The 15,103-nt window shown below is 37.1% G+C and overlaps 1 protein-coding gene across 2 annotated transcripts in view; it reads left to right on the top strand.

Annotated features, from left to right (window-relative positions):
* LOC145997327 (fatty acid hydroxylase domain-containing protein 2) overlaps positions 1 to 15,103 on the top strand; it is a 106,997-nt gene that overhangs the window by 78,659 nt on the left and 13,235 nt on the right. For both annotated transcript variants that reach the window (XM_083134245.1, XM_083134244.1), the window contains exons 2-4: positions 5,260 to 5,410; positions 9,621 to 9,724; positions 12,331 to 12,476. In XM_083134245.1, coding sequence (XP_082990371.1) covers positions 5,268 to 5,410; positions 9,621 to 9,724; positions 12,331 to 12,476 — 393 coding nt within the window. In that variant the 5' untranslated portion in view covers positions 5,260 to 5,267. The remainder of the gene's footprint in view (positions 1 to 5,259; positions 5,411 to 9,620; positions 9,725 to 12,330; positions 12,477 to 15,103) is intronic.

Genomic DNA, 15,103 nt, shown 5'->3' with positions numbered 1-15,103 from the left:
AAATTTGAATTTATGGTGTTCATGCAATAATTAACACACATTATTTTGGCTAAAATGAAATTATATGTGTGATATACATAATTTTTGCTTGATTTTAATTTTCCAGGGGGGGCACGGCCCCCCCTTGACCCCCTTCCAGACGCCCATGGGCTCAACTACGTTCAGATAGGGACGCCAACTGACATTGCCTGATACAAATCGCCACACTGTTAAATTAATGAAAACTTATATGTAGGTTAGAAGAGATTTTTACCATGATCTACCACTACTAATATTCGCCTCACTGAGTGCTGGATTCAGGATACGGCAGCCGAGGATCACATGTTCGAGTCCTGGGGTGGACATGGGTGCTCATTGGTGACTTTCCCTTCATCAGTTTCATCAAATATAATCATTCTTCCTCATCTTCGCAATTAGCTTAAAAGAGGCAGAAAAATGATAAAACACAAATATTATAGCACTGCTCCTAATTGGATTTCTAGATTCGCCATTGGCCTGCAGTGACAGAAACCCTCACTCAGGACGACAAGAAGAAGTGGGGTCGTCGTTTCACTTGGCACAGGGACCACGTTTATGGCAGTGGTCCTCTATTGCTATGTTTACCTACGAAGGAAATTGCAGTCAAACAACCAATTAGGCCTACTGCTTGGGCAAGAAGCCGCAACATTAAAATCTCCCCTCCCTGAAGCAGCCAGCAGGAAAACAGGATTTTGTCAAAATGACCATTCTGCGCTGTGAATGGACACCGGTTGATACGGCGACTCCACTGTAGTATCTTTGTGGAAGGGAATTTGTGTTACAATCACAAAATAATGTTAAAACCTACAAGCTTTCCTTTTCTCTTAGGCCCCATCCCCCTATGATGTAGTGCGAACAAAATATCTCTCAGTGCCATTTTTAATTTTTGAAATTAATATTACCACAAGATAAGCACGAGTTAATGACCTCAGTTGCTTATTAGTACCAAAAGAACCTATCTTTGGAACTTTTTTTTTCAGTAAAATGTGAAAATCATGTTCTGCTAACCCAACCCTTGTCTCTGTCATTCCACTATTTTTTCTAGCGTCATCACTCCATATGACGTAGGTAAATATAAGCATTTGTTTTGGGAAATTCATTGTTTGCGTGTGTGTGTATATCTTAAAACCTTTTTATCAAATAGATAAGGTACAATCCTTTGTTTATGTATGAGATATGATCTCATATGCTACTTTGAACGTATGTTGTATTACATTAAGATGATATTAATTTTTGACAGAGAAGATTTGACACCTAGAGTACTTTGGCACCAACCCCATCTGGGTTGGATTTTTTGAAACAACCTGGGCAAAATGCCAACTCTGTATTATATGCTCTATATTCCTGGGTGTAAGATTCCTGTGTAGCAACAACCAATAGGATTTCTCAGAAGCCACTCTAAGGGCTTGAATGATGTATTGATATCATTTGCTTGACCTTTTGAAGGACTTGTGCAACATTGTGATCAGACACAAATTTGCACCAAACGTGTTTGACAACAAGTACAACCTGCAGACAACAAACTTAGTGGTGAAAGAATAAACCTTGTGGTGTATAGACTGCAGATGCCATTATTTATTCTTTGAGGTGTACAAGCAATACAATTTGCAGAATATTGAGCATATTGAATTGATTTCTTTTACATATAATAGTATAACGTAACCCATGGTGCAACAACCCTTGTAGACCTAGGCCTACCTACTGACTGCCGACCTCACTCCCGTATGCTTCAGCAGAGGTGGGCTATCATCCAGTCAGTTATGGGGTGACGTGTTGTCAGCATGATGAACCACCAGTTGATGTTGTACGTTTCCATAACCAAGTTACGCTACTCATTCGTAGCTCACGATGGTGAGTGGCCATACACAGGCCAAAATCTCAGGAAAAGTTGTTAGGCTTCCCTCAGGAGCTCGAGCCCAAAGAATGACACCTTATACTGGGACTCTTTCACAAATAAAACACAAAAATGTGTGAAGGAATCAGATTTAATGTCCAATAAATAGTAAATAATGGCAATTACGTGTGAATTAAATATTACTTTATGCCAGCTGCCATTGTTGATTAACATTGACTTATTCTCTATTCATTGTAAGAACGAAGATAATGTAAACAAATACATGTGAACTTTACCATTACTTACTATACAACATACGGTTGCTGCACACACGCTTTTAAATCTGCTTCAATACAGTTTGTTCACAGTTGTGTTTTCCCATTATTTTTGTGGATGTTTCAAATTTAAATATCTCTTCCGTGTATTAACCATGCCAAACTTATAAGGCTGACATATTTAATTGTCTTGACTGATTTCATCCAAATGGAATACCGTATCAATCCTCCAAAATATCTGATTGCTATGAAACTAACAGTTCCCACAAAACATTAGTGGCCCCCATTTGGATCCCAACATACATATTGCTCTGTGGTTGCTTTTTTTGCCCGGTATCTGGGGAAGCAAACAGTTGTTTTCCCTCAACGGCCTTCCTGTTTGAAAAGTAACAATAGGGCCTTGCCTCGGTGGTTGGGGGTGGGCCAGTTTGTCGGAGATATATAATATACCATGTTCCGACTTGTTACGGGCTCTTAGAGACTCAGACACAGGGCCAGATGGATTGATATAGTTTGCTTTTTACAGTTACTCAGAGCCAGTTGGATGCATAGAGATACACAGAGAGTGAGCGCCGAATGTATAGGGAGGGACGGACCTCTGCGTAATAAACTGCGGGGGCGGGTTAGCACTATGCTAAATAGTGTGTTCATACGTAGCTTGGATAAGATGGACATTACTGAATGAGAAGATGGCGAAGGGACTCTTGTGCGATAAACTGCGAGAGCAGGTTAGCGCTATGCTAAATAGTGTGCTCGTAGAGTGAAGTCCTGGAAGTCCTGTTAAGTGCATTTCTCTGTTCTGGGGCAAAAGGCAACCAAGACCAGTTATTAATGGATTGTAATGTAAAGATGTATATACAGAGTAGGGGAGGTATGTAAAATAAACTGTATACATAACAGAGATCTGCCGTGAGATGTTATTCTTTACAACAATATGCACTATACTGTTAAAAAATATATTTTTCAAGCCATAGCTAAAGAAATGCCATAAAATATTTATTTTCTTAATGTTCAAAAATGTAGTTTAGGCAGATATTTGAAAGTGTCATCAGAATTTGGAGCTACCTCAGTATATGAAAATCAATTTTTCATCACCATCTTGAAATGCTTTCAACATATGCAAATGATAAATATAATCCTTCCCTGGGTGTATCTATTTGAGACACGAATTTCAGCTTAAAAACTCTAAATTTGCTACAGATATCGTGGTCTCAAAATTGGTGACTTCCCCCCATCCTTCCTATATTTCAAAGTTTTTATTAAAAACTTCAAGCTCAAGTAATGTCCTAACGTAGCTGAGACTTGGTTTTCTTAATCTATGAAAATCTAACCTCAAATATTTGCATAACTTAAAGCTCTCGCAAGGCAGGTTAAATCAGTCTGTCATCCACCATCTTTAAACATGGTAACGAATTTTTCTCAAATACAATATGACACCAATCCTTTAAGTTATCTTGTAACTCTAAAAATTGCAACTCAAAAGCTTTGCATTTAGGGCAAAATGTATGCTTGCGATTTTACCTACAGTCCTCTCCTAAACTATGAAATATAATTTTAAAAGTTTTACTGCTAAATTGCGGACCGACGAATTATGTACAATGACTGAATTTAATTCCTTATACTTCGAAAATGCATTGCAAACAGTTTTGGGGAAAAAGAGAACATGGTATAGAGCATGCTTGCAACATGAGGAAAATCAGCTTTTCATTCACCATCTTGAAACACATTGTTCAATTTCACTCACATTATTCACATGTAATACCATTGCAGTATGTCAAGTTTTCTAGCTGCAGAAACATGTTATCATGGTCACTAAATAGATGACTTGTCTTTCTTTGCCCATCCACCCCACCCATGCTCTTCCTAAATCATGTATTATGTTTCGATAATTTTATTGTGAATTTACAGTGCAGGTAATGTCACAATGCTCCTGAAAGTTTTATGCACAAAGCTTGAAATTGTAGTCTCTAAAAAGATTTGAAAATGTAAAAAATGGTCAAAATATGAAAGTATACGTATGCATTGTATTTACTTGAGTACCACGCACCTTCTATTTTTAAGAAAAAAAGAAATTGTAGATTATGAGAGTGCTCGATTTCGTGGGTATAGAGCTCCTAACCACAAATAACATTTATCCTATATGGGCAAGCAACCCATTACGTTCAATCAATGCACTGAAATAGAGGGAGGGAAGGGTTACTGTATCAGTGCAAGGCATTGGAAAGGAAACGGAACATTTGCGCACATACTAAATTTTAAGAATTGAATCAATTGAAAACCGTTTGGTTTAATTATACCACAGTTAACTTTTTTCTACTTTTACAACATTTCAATAAAATGTACTCAATTATCCTTTGTAGTGTTTTATACATGGAAAAATTTATTGTAAAAGTTGATCATCGCAGATGAAACTATGTAGCTTGCCCACATACGGAAGTGACTGATATCTAAGGTGCTACCACATTTCAAAATTATAACATTTGTTCGTTCAATGTTTTATCTAAATATTTCAGGCCCTCTTGATTTTGGTTTCTTGGATATATGTTCATATTATTTCTGTTAAAAATCTATTTCAAGCATGATTTGAGAAAAAATATCCTGAAAAAACACTGTAATTGTATCACATTAATTATTTTGAGTATTTTAAGCTTGGCTAAACCATTATTTTACAAGTTTTCTCAAACTGTTGACAATTTTCTAGAACCTCACAATTATTTAAAGCAATAATTTACAACATTTTCTGAAAAAAAAAAACACACACATTTTGAGTGGTTTTTTTGGTGTTTTTTCTTCTGAAAAATTCTACGTGGGGAAAACTGGGCTGTGCCCACCTGTGCCAACCCTGATATAATATAGCCATACCACTTAGCATAACTGCTATATTGAGGTGGTGGGAAGTGTACAACTACAAACAATATATTCCTGAGCAAAATTACACCACTGATGCAGGAAAGGAACTACTTCTCAGGAGTCATGTGATTTTGTTCTTTGCAGTGGATGGAGAATATGATCTAATCCTTAGTAAGGCATGAACATTTCTCTGCACTTCCATTCCATCAGTTTGCTATTCATCCTCGTCATTCTGATTATGAAGAAAGTTGCTCTCATTGCATTGTGTTTTGTGTCTTTCAGATACGGAGATGGAGGTGGGATGCCAACCAAGACTGAGCAAAAAAGCGCCAGAGCCTCAGCAGCAGTCTCTGCTGTCGTCTATTGGAAGCGTGCTCTTTGTTATTAGTTCTGCTCTCATAGGATTTGCTGCTTTCAGAAATACTCTCACATGGTAAGATTGTGCATGGCATTGTTTAGTAATTTATGAATTCAAGATGTTATCCGGAGTCCCTTTAGAAAAGTGCAAAACTACACCATAATAAATACAGAGGAATTCCGATTTTATCTTCCCGGATTTTATATATTACAATAACCCTCATGGTTCATAATGTTACAAAATTTTCCCAGATTTTGTATTTTCCTGCATTTTAATTTTTTTCCATCTTTGTCTCCTGAGAAACGTAAAATCGAGGTTCCACTGTAAGTGTCTGTAGATCTTGTCAATATACACTGAACATCCACTTACAATATAGCCAATGTTAAGGGGATCAATTTACATGAACAATCACTTTCTTCAGGATTTGCAGAATTCATAATGGAGAGAAATCCTCCCTTTAACTTTCATAAAGCATCTGAGCATATTGGTTACCATATGGAGGACCTGAGACAACTTTTAAAATATTATTCTTATTTTAGCTTGGAAAAATCTTGTAACTGTTGTTATGCACAAAAAATTTACAGTCAAAGACTGCCACATTTTGTGATTTTTAATGAATTTTAGATTTTGTTAAAGCCACACCAACATAAACGCCAGCCCCGTGGTGAAGTTGTTAGCACATCGCACATCGGATCCTGTCCTTGGCATGGATATTTGTGAGTGTCCATTCATCAATTTCATCATATCATCACTCATCCCCATCTTTGCAAATTAGGCAGAAGTGGCATAAAAAGCGAAGTAAAATAAAGCAAGTCAATCAATCAATCAATCAATCAATACCAACATAATCATCTATAACCCTCAACAACTGACTGGTTTTTGAAATGCTTGTAGAATATGTGCTCTTGCGTGATGAAGTTTCTGTGAACTCAGAAGAACAGTGGACCAAAATTATTGTTATGTAACAGTGGCGTGCGGTGACATTTAGACTAGGGTACGCAACATGGACGCACTGAAGGAGCTGTTAGAGGGGTCAGACCCCCCCCCAGTCCATCGTGTTATACAGAAAATTACTTTTTAGAAAATTCTGTAATGGAAAATTTATCATCCTTATATCATTTTCAAATAACAGGAATCACTTTTTGGAATGGCACAGCAGCATTTATCAATCATTGCACCCTTTTGTAAGACCTTCATTCATCCCGCACAAAAGTTGTTGCTTGAGAATAAAGAATCACACCATTTTTTTAATTATTTTTTTTACGAGGAACATGTTCTGAAGATTAAGGGGAGCAGAAGTTATTTAAAGCTTGCTTTGTGCACACGGAAACTAATTGAAGCTAGTTTAATATAGGATGTCAATTATTGAAACATTAACGAGGAATCTCTGATATAACCTTGAACGCTACCAGAGAGATCCAAATGTAACGAGGTAAGATATATATACGATATTTTATATTTATATTCACAAATATATTCTGATAGTAGCTACATACAGTCCAAAATTTGACTTAGATTAATTCCTTCATGCATGCAGCGTAATGTACATTGAACGCGAATGAACTGTCATAATGATTTCTCGTGTTTTCGAATAGCATGTGATAAATTTAATAGTTGTCAGTATCCTCCGTATCCTCTACTATTTGACACACCTTTCTCAGAGGAAACCAAAGAACAAGGCCAACAATAAAGTTTCTGCTTTTTCTACTGCCAGTCAACTGTAGAGTTCTATTTTTTTTCTGAAAATGCCTAACATACTGCTTACCATCCTTCATAACTCCTGCCTGAAACAAGTCCTGCAAATCAGGAACACACACACCTCCCATTTCGGATTGTTTGCACTTTTTTTGTAATTATTGTTATGCCAAAAATCCCATCTCCAGAATGTCATCAATAACACTCGAATCCTCTCCCCCCCTCCCCATTTTATCACTTCACTGCACCGACAATATGAACGAAACACTTGCTGCAAATATCACACCACAGAAGAAAGCAAATGTCAACCTTCCACGGTAACAAGTTTCTGATGTCCCCAAAAACCGCGCGTTGTTGTGGATGAATGACTCAGAGTTGCCAGTCGACAAAATATTTTGTAGAAGTGAGATAATAAAGCTTACGAGAAAAATACGTCAGCATACAATGCTATTCATCCCAGCACACTTCAAAAGTTTAAAAAAATGTTGGGCACAATATGCCATCCATATACCCACATTTTTAAATGTCTGGGAAGGGGCAGGGACTCGTTCGAATCCCACAGTAACATTGAGTTTACTTATGTTTTGTTTTTCTATTTATTCATATTGTCGGGTCAACAGTCAACACCCATCCTCATCAACTTCTAAGCTGAAATGCAAATGAACTTAAATAAAATGTTGATCTCTGGAATGGGATAAACAGGTAGATACTCTCATACTCTGAGTATTGTGTGAAACTTGCAAATTGTTCACATAATTTCCCCCTGAGACAGTGACGATGCCAAAAGGGGTTCACGAGCAAAACTCAATCCTCAGTTGGTCAGTCCATTCTGCTATCCTCACCTCCCTAACGCAAAAACCTTGCTAGTGTAATTTTAACCTTACATAAATATTTTATATGTGATAGTTTACGCATATATTAAATATGGTCTTCTACCACAAAATATTCTTGCCCTCCTCTTAGCAATCATTTTTTGTAATGTATTTTTATTGCAAACGAGCACAGTGATCTATCTACGCTTGGCTGCTAAGTGTGAGTAAGCTAAACATTCCAGAAAAATATATATGTTGACTACTGCCAACACTGCATACGCTGTCAAAATCCTTCGTACCCTGGCTTCTCAGACCTCTGTGCTTTGAACAGGGAAACGCAGGATGGGGCGAGCGCGGGCAGTCCCAAACATGTGGTCGGAGCTGATCTGAGCAAATGGGGTTGCCTTCCGAATTTCTACGGTACTCAAGAAGAGCGGCTGCGTTTTCTCACGGAAATCGGCAGAAACGCGGATCGGGTGGGTGCGGACATCGCCGAAGGCACAATCGGGATCATTCGGGACTGCATCCAGACGACTCAAGGCAGGCAGTAGCGTGTTCGTGAGGAAATCGGAATTTCTTGTAGTGGAAGCACCTTCGGAGCGATAATTGTCGAATTTTCATGTTCAGGGAATGCAAGAAGAATATTTACTTTTTCCTTACTGTGTTATGGGTATGCATAGCGTACCTTGCATACCCAGAATGCACGCTGCTGATATGTATTGCAAATAAACTAGATAAAACTTAGCAAGAATTACACTGGTCGACATTTTGGAAAAAAATCGGAGGTTTTCAAATCAATAGGTGATTCTGAAAGTATTTTGAATGCTGATCACAGAAAGGACATCCATTTATTTCCATCACGTCAGGATTTTTCACAATTAATATTCTCATATTCGACATTACATCTATTACCTAACGCAGCAAAAGAAATTTATGCAAAAAAAAAAAAAAAAAAATTGTTGTTTCCAAATAAATAAGTGATTCTGGAAGTATTTTGAATGCTGATCACGCACATGTCATCCATTTTTTCATTTTTGGAATCAGCATGCTGAAATTATTCAGAGACAACATAGTCATCTGTGAGACATCGAAGCCCATGTTGACCAGTGTTATCAAATTCATAGGGATTTATTTCATAGCTATTTTTGTTTAATTATCTTTATTTATATGATGACGAAGGGGTCCTTAAAGTAAACTTTCAAAAAAGAAAAGTTCCTACAAGTTCCTACAAATAAGCTCTTTCTTGTAGGCAACTACATACAGGCCTGGAACTGAAAGTGGCCTATTTATGTAGTTTAACCCAATGATGCTTGGATTATAGTGGCAGCTCATGCCAAAAATATTTAGTGGTTGTGCAGAGAATAATAATTAATATTAATGACTGATTTAGTGGTGGTATTTTCAGGAATTTTAAGACTGTAGGTTTTCATTCCTTCCTTTACTAACCAGTTGTGTATTTTAACATTTCCCCATGTCACTGTTCATTTTATGAAATCTGTCAATGGATTGTAAGTAACAATATTTTCAACAGGGCTCGACTGTTATGTGTCGCAGTTTTGTGCACTTGGCCAAAACTTCCTGGTGATCGACCACCTTCTGAGCTGATGTTCCCTCTACAGGCCAGAAAATTTAACCTGGTTCAACTCCCTCTCTGTTATCTGCAGGGAAGTTTTGGTGAGACCCAAACTAGATTAAACCTTCTGGTCTATAAGTTATTTAATTAATCTTGCAGAGAAAAAAGGGCATTTCAATTACATGTGCACATTTGATCTTTTCAGGCACTTACAGCGATTCTGGGGTGCATCAGGGGACTTCTGGCAGGCACTTTGGGGTCGAGTCCTTGAGGTTACAGGAGAAGATCCTCTCACACTGTGGGTGTTTGGTAAGACTTATTTTTTGTACACTAAATGTAGAGAGTAGCCAGGTACCATGGCAGATTGGTCAACGTAACACACTACAAAACCAGAGCAAGTTCGAACCTGGTTAAGGCATTGTGTTCTTCCCATCACCCATTCATCAGTTCATTGTAGGCATTAACTCAAGATGTACAAAAGCATCATACAATATCCGAAATAGATAAAAGAAGAAGAAAGAAAGAAACGTAGAGAATATAAACAATACCTGTACATTTTTCTTCTTTTGTGAAGTAATAGCTACCCCCCCACATAGTGGGCATCCTTCATAACTATATATTAGTTGACAATTTCCATATCTATTTATAATGAACACAGATTTTTGTTTGATGTAATTGTTCCATGTAAACTGCTTTAAATTATCTTTCGTCCGTATTTTTTTTATATAATTTAATGAAAATTAACCTTTAATTTGGATAATCAGTAAAAAAAGGATTATTTTGCAGTTTGTAAATTAAAGTTTTATCTAGTTTAAAAAACTGTTTAACCCTAGAAAGCTAATGTGTCCCGTGTCAAACGTTAAAGCTAACCATTCGTCTGCTGTACTACTGATTTCTTCAGAATTAAGACACAGTATCAGAATTAAGACACAGTATCAGAATTAAGAGACAGTATCAGAATTAAGACACAGTATAAATTTTGCAAAACATATTTGATTTAATACAAAAGTTAGTATTTACTTACAAAAGACATGAATAGCATGCAGGAATGCAAAATTACATTTTTATAAGTCTTGTGTGCAATCAAATCAACACTTTGACTGGTGTTCACCACACATGGCTTTTGAGCAATGGCAGCATAAGGATCTGGTCATCTACCTCTTGCTTGAGGGGTAGAATGCACAAATCTTCGTTCCTTCTTGTTGTTGAGCAACTGCATTAGTTTTTTGCATTTCCACATTCAGGATGTTAGCAAAATTTGGTGAAGTTGTCGTGGAAGGTTTGGTGAACGTAGAGGTTAACGTTTTGTCCGCCATACGATGCAAAATTAAAAACACACTGAAGGAATGCTTGTAAAATTACACCGATACTTTCCCGTCAGTCTCATTGACCTAAATGAAGGTAGACAGGGCAGGGAGGGGAAGAGTTAAGTTGAAGGGGATGAGACAAGAAAATGGCTCCACATGAGGAGTCTGCCACGATGCATTAGCTTTCTAGGATTAAAGGAACAGTAACTTTGAGTCACTTTTCAAAAATAGTAACTATAACTGAGTTACTTTTTTTAGGAAAGTAAGTGTAGCTTTGGAACTCAGTTTATTCTTAAAAAGTAACTTTGCAAACATTGATGAAACACACTAGTACAGTGATCAGAATGCTACATTTTAAAAGTAGCTTCACTACAGCTACAGCTACTCTTCCAAAAATGTAGCTTCGCTACAGCTACATTTACCGAGAAGTAGCCTGCTATGCTATTCCTGTTCGCTACTCGCTACTTTTGCGCTACTTTTTCCTTTTGAAGAAATATAGGTATTCAATAGAAGCCCCTAGCAGTTGTATTTACTAGAAAATAGATTCCGTTATTTATTATCATTATACCCATCATTCTATCATTTTGGTAGCAGTGTTGCCGCAGTAACCTATTTTTACTGCAGTGTTTGAGAATGATGTGTGCATATATAAGTGGCAAATTAGTACAAATTTGATATCCGAGTATTACAGTTAGGGTGTTACTCAAATTTGACATATTTTTCAATAACCATATTTTTGTTTATATTTTTATATCAACATATTTGTCTTGAAGATAAATAGCATTTGGCCGAATTATATTGATGTATGTCGTTTGGTTATCTGAATATCAAAACTATTCATATACCAATGAAATAAATTATGTGGATGTCTATAATCTGCGATATCATGACATTTATCATCTAGATTATCCATATTGCCATTATCTTGTAATTAACGTAATCGTTTTAAACCTCCTGCAGACGTAAGTGTTGTTGGCGATTTTTTTTGACATTGTTTCCGCATATAAAATTTACCTCAAAATTCCGAGAAGAAATGTAGCAGTAGCGAAATTTTCGCTACAACTACAGGAATTTTGTATCTTAGCTATGGCTACAATTTTTAAAATGTAGCCCCGCTACAGCTACAAATTTTGTAGCTAGCTACAGTAGCGTGCTACTTCCGACCAATGCACTATTACTACTTACCTAGGCATAGGGTTGTCAGCAGGTGGATGGAGTTCTGCAGGAAACAAACCATCAGAAAAGAATGGCAACCTTTCATACCAGGGTGACATGACAAGCTGCATATGTTGCTTCCGTGACCAGACAGTTTTTTCATTGTGTTGTTTTGTTCTGTTTGTCATAATAGCTCAGTAAATGATTTTCTACAGGCAGGATGGACCTGTGTTGCTTTACAGGCATAAAACCCTCATGTTGCATGTCACTTGTCACTGTGGTTTGAAAGCTCCCTTAGAATTCAGTGACATGATTCGCATTGACAAATTAAAAATTTGTTCTGGGGATTGAAAATAATACCCATACTAAATAGAGTGAAGTAATATAGCGAGTAATTAACTGACTTGTGTAGAAACATTCCAATTTTTAAATTTATTGTTTTGTTTGTAACAGGAACCACAGTATTGACCTTTGCTGTGTACTGGATATTTGGAGGAATCTACACATTCCTAGATGTAACAAACAAGCCATCCGGACTCCGTAGATACAAGATTCAACCTGGTACCAATGAACCTGTAGAATCAAAACGTTTAATGAAGGTAGGAGCATATCTTTTGAATTATGAGTAATTGTTATTGCATGTGTTATCTCAAGGGGTCAGACAATGGTTTTCCTCTCACAGATTCTGAAGATAAAAAAAGGCAGGATCCATTGTACTCAATAGTGATAATTAGAGCCCGGAAGTTCAGGTATTTATTTTTGTTAAAATAGGCAGGCAAAAAGGCATTTATAATGTGGAAAATAGGCACTAAAAATGAAAAAAAAGGCAAAATAAACCGAAAAAAGGCATATTTGGAAGTCACTTACTTTTATCTATAATTTCTGGCAAAATGTTAAAATCTACATTGGGAAGAGCATTTCAATTTTCTCCATCTTGATTGCTCATAACTACAAGGTGTTTCTTTTAAGTTCTCAACATTCATTGATAGTCGTCTGTCGGAGAGAATGTTTTTCATAATAGAAAATGATCTTTGTACTTCCACAGAAGTTATTGGAGCATACATAAAACAAGCTAATGTAGCTGGACTCGTTTTGGTAACAGCATTTTCACCTTTTAGAATATCACAAATTGTTTTCAATTGTTTCAAGTCCTCAGTTGCACTCACTACCCGTTTGCACTTTTCCGCAACAGCTGACCCCTTTTCTCCTGGCACTTCCATCATATGCTGCATAGATTCCTCGTAGATTTTCATGGATGCTATAATTGTAATTGTCTCTGGCAATGCACCATAATGTGTAAAAATAAACTTGAATAGCACAGGAGTTTTTCCACTGAAGCCGCTTCATTTTCTGGAAGAGCATCTATCACCTCACTGATTTTTTCAAGGTTGTTAGCATAATATATAGCTTCTGATATCCAGGTTCCCCATCTAATCAAGACTGGTTGCAGAGGTAAACTAAGCTCAGATGCAACTTCCTTAAATTTTCGGGTTCGAGAGGGAGATTTCAGAAATATCTTCTTTGTGTTCGAAATCAACCTGTCCACTTCAGCAGTCAATCATGCACAAGGAAATGTTAACTGAAAGGTAATATCCTAACTGAGCATGAAATACATTTTTCTCACACTTTTATCCTTCAGCAATGTTGAAACATGCATGAGTTCAATATTACTTAAATAAGACGAAAATTACTCACATAATAAACGGAAGAAAAATAAATGCCAACAACGTTTTTTCGGAGAAAAATAATTTATATACACATTTTTTTTAAAAAAATGGTCAAATTTCATTGAAAAAGGCAAAAAAAGGCATTATAATTAAAAATAGGCAGTGGGGTTCCAAATAGGCAAAATGAAAAGGCTTCTAAAACATTCAAAACAACATAAGAAACGTATATCCGGAAAAATTTTATCAATATATGCTGTAGATAAAAAGAGGCATTTTGCCAAACTTCCGGGCTCTAGTGATAATATACTAAAAGCTTCCTCACAAACAGTGGAAGTGCCCAGCTCTTCTCAAAAATCTAAAAACATTTGATAAAGTACTGTTGTCATCGCCCAAAAGGAAAGATAGACAGCTGGGAAGATTAAAAGTCTCTCTGAGGAAAGCAAGATCGGCACGTTCTACAAGAATGTGTTGATTACTTAAAATGACATTACAGTCACGACACATTGGAGGGTCCAGCCCTTGCAGAAAGTCACCATGGGTTAGACGACTGTGTCCAATACGCAATCGAGTGAGAAGAACTTCTTCTCGACGAGAGGGACGGAATGAGGAGAAGTCAGTGGATCTTGAAAACCTGTTTACACAATAATGTATAACTAGCTGTGCTTGAAGTAGGGGTACGATAATCCCCAAACTAGGAAAATCTATGGAAAGCATCCCCCTAACTGTTTCGTTGCCATCATGTTAAACGTCGGAGCATCACCCCAGGTGGATCACCACTGTATCTAACATTATACTTGAATAAAGGATGTTACAGCTTAATAAAGACGCAAACACATTGGCTTGGGAATAGCCTCTGGGATACATGTTAGCAGTGCTTAGTCTCAGGCTATTAATGTAACGCTAGTTATTAGCATGTGCAGTGGAAATTCTTAGGTGGGGGGATGTTTGCTTGAACCGCAAGACTATCTGGGGCAATCCTTCTATGCTTAACATGATGGCAACGAGACAGATGCGGTAATGCTTTGCACAGATTTTCCTAGTTCGGGTATACCACCCAAATTTTGAACATTGCTAGTTATACATTATTATGGAAAATATCTATCAGCATCAGTATTGGCAGGATCAACTCCGCAATTATTAATGCTATGGTTAATTTCTCAACCTCTGATGAGTTGTGAAATTACTATGATAGGCACAAACATGTAGATATAAAGATAAAAGGTACTTACGTTCTTCTTGTATTCTTCCACTCGTTTTCGGCTGATCATCAGTCTTGAACTGCTGGCTCTCCAACCACACTTGCATCCAGCTTAACGGATGAAAGTCAGAAGGTGCCAAATCTGTGCTGTAGTGTAGGTGGGCAAACAATTTCCAACCTGCGTTCGTGTTGCAGTATGGGGCATGTGTTGTCATGATAGATAATACTTTGCCAAACCTGCGTAATGGAGTGGTTAGCACAGGGTGCTATGATGCCAGAGGTTCCAGGTTCAAATCATGGACTGGGCATGGGTGTTCTTTGTGAATGTTCCTACATCAATTCCATCATGTCATCACTCATC

The sequence above is a fragment of the Lepisma saccharinum genome, chromosome 13 (genome assembly GCF_977018435.1).
Source record: "Lepisma saccharinum chromosome 13, izLepSacc3.1, whole genome shotgun sequence".
NCBI classification, from domain to species: Eukaryota; Metazoa; Arthropoda; class Insecta; order Zygentoma; family Lepismatidae; genus Lepisma; species Lepisma saccharinum.
This window is presented reverse-complemented; position numbering and strand designations above follow the sequence as displayed.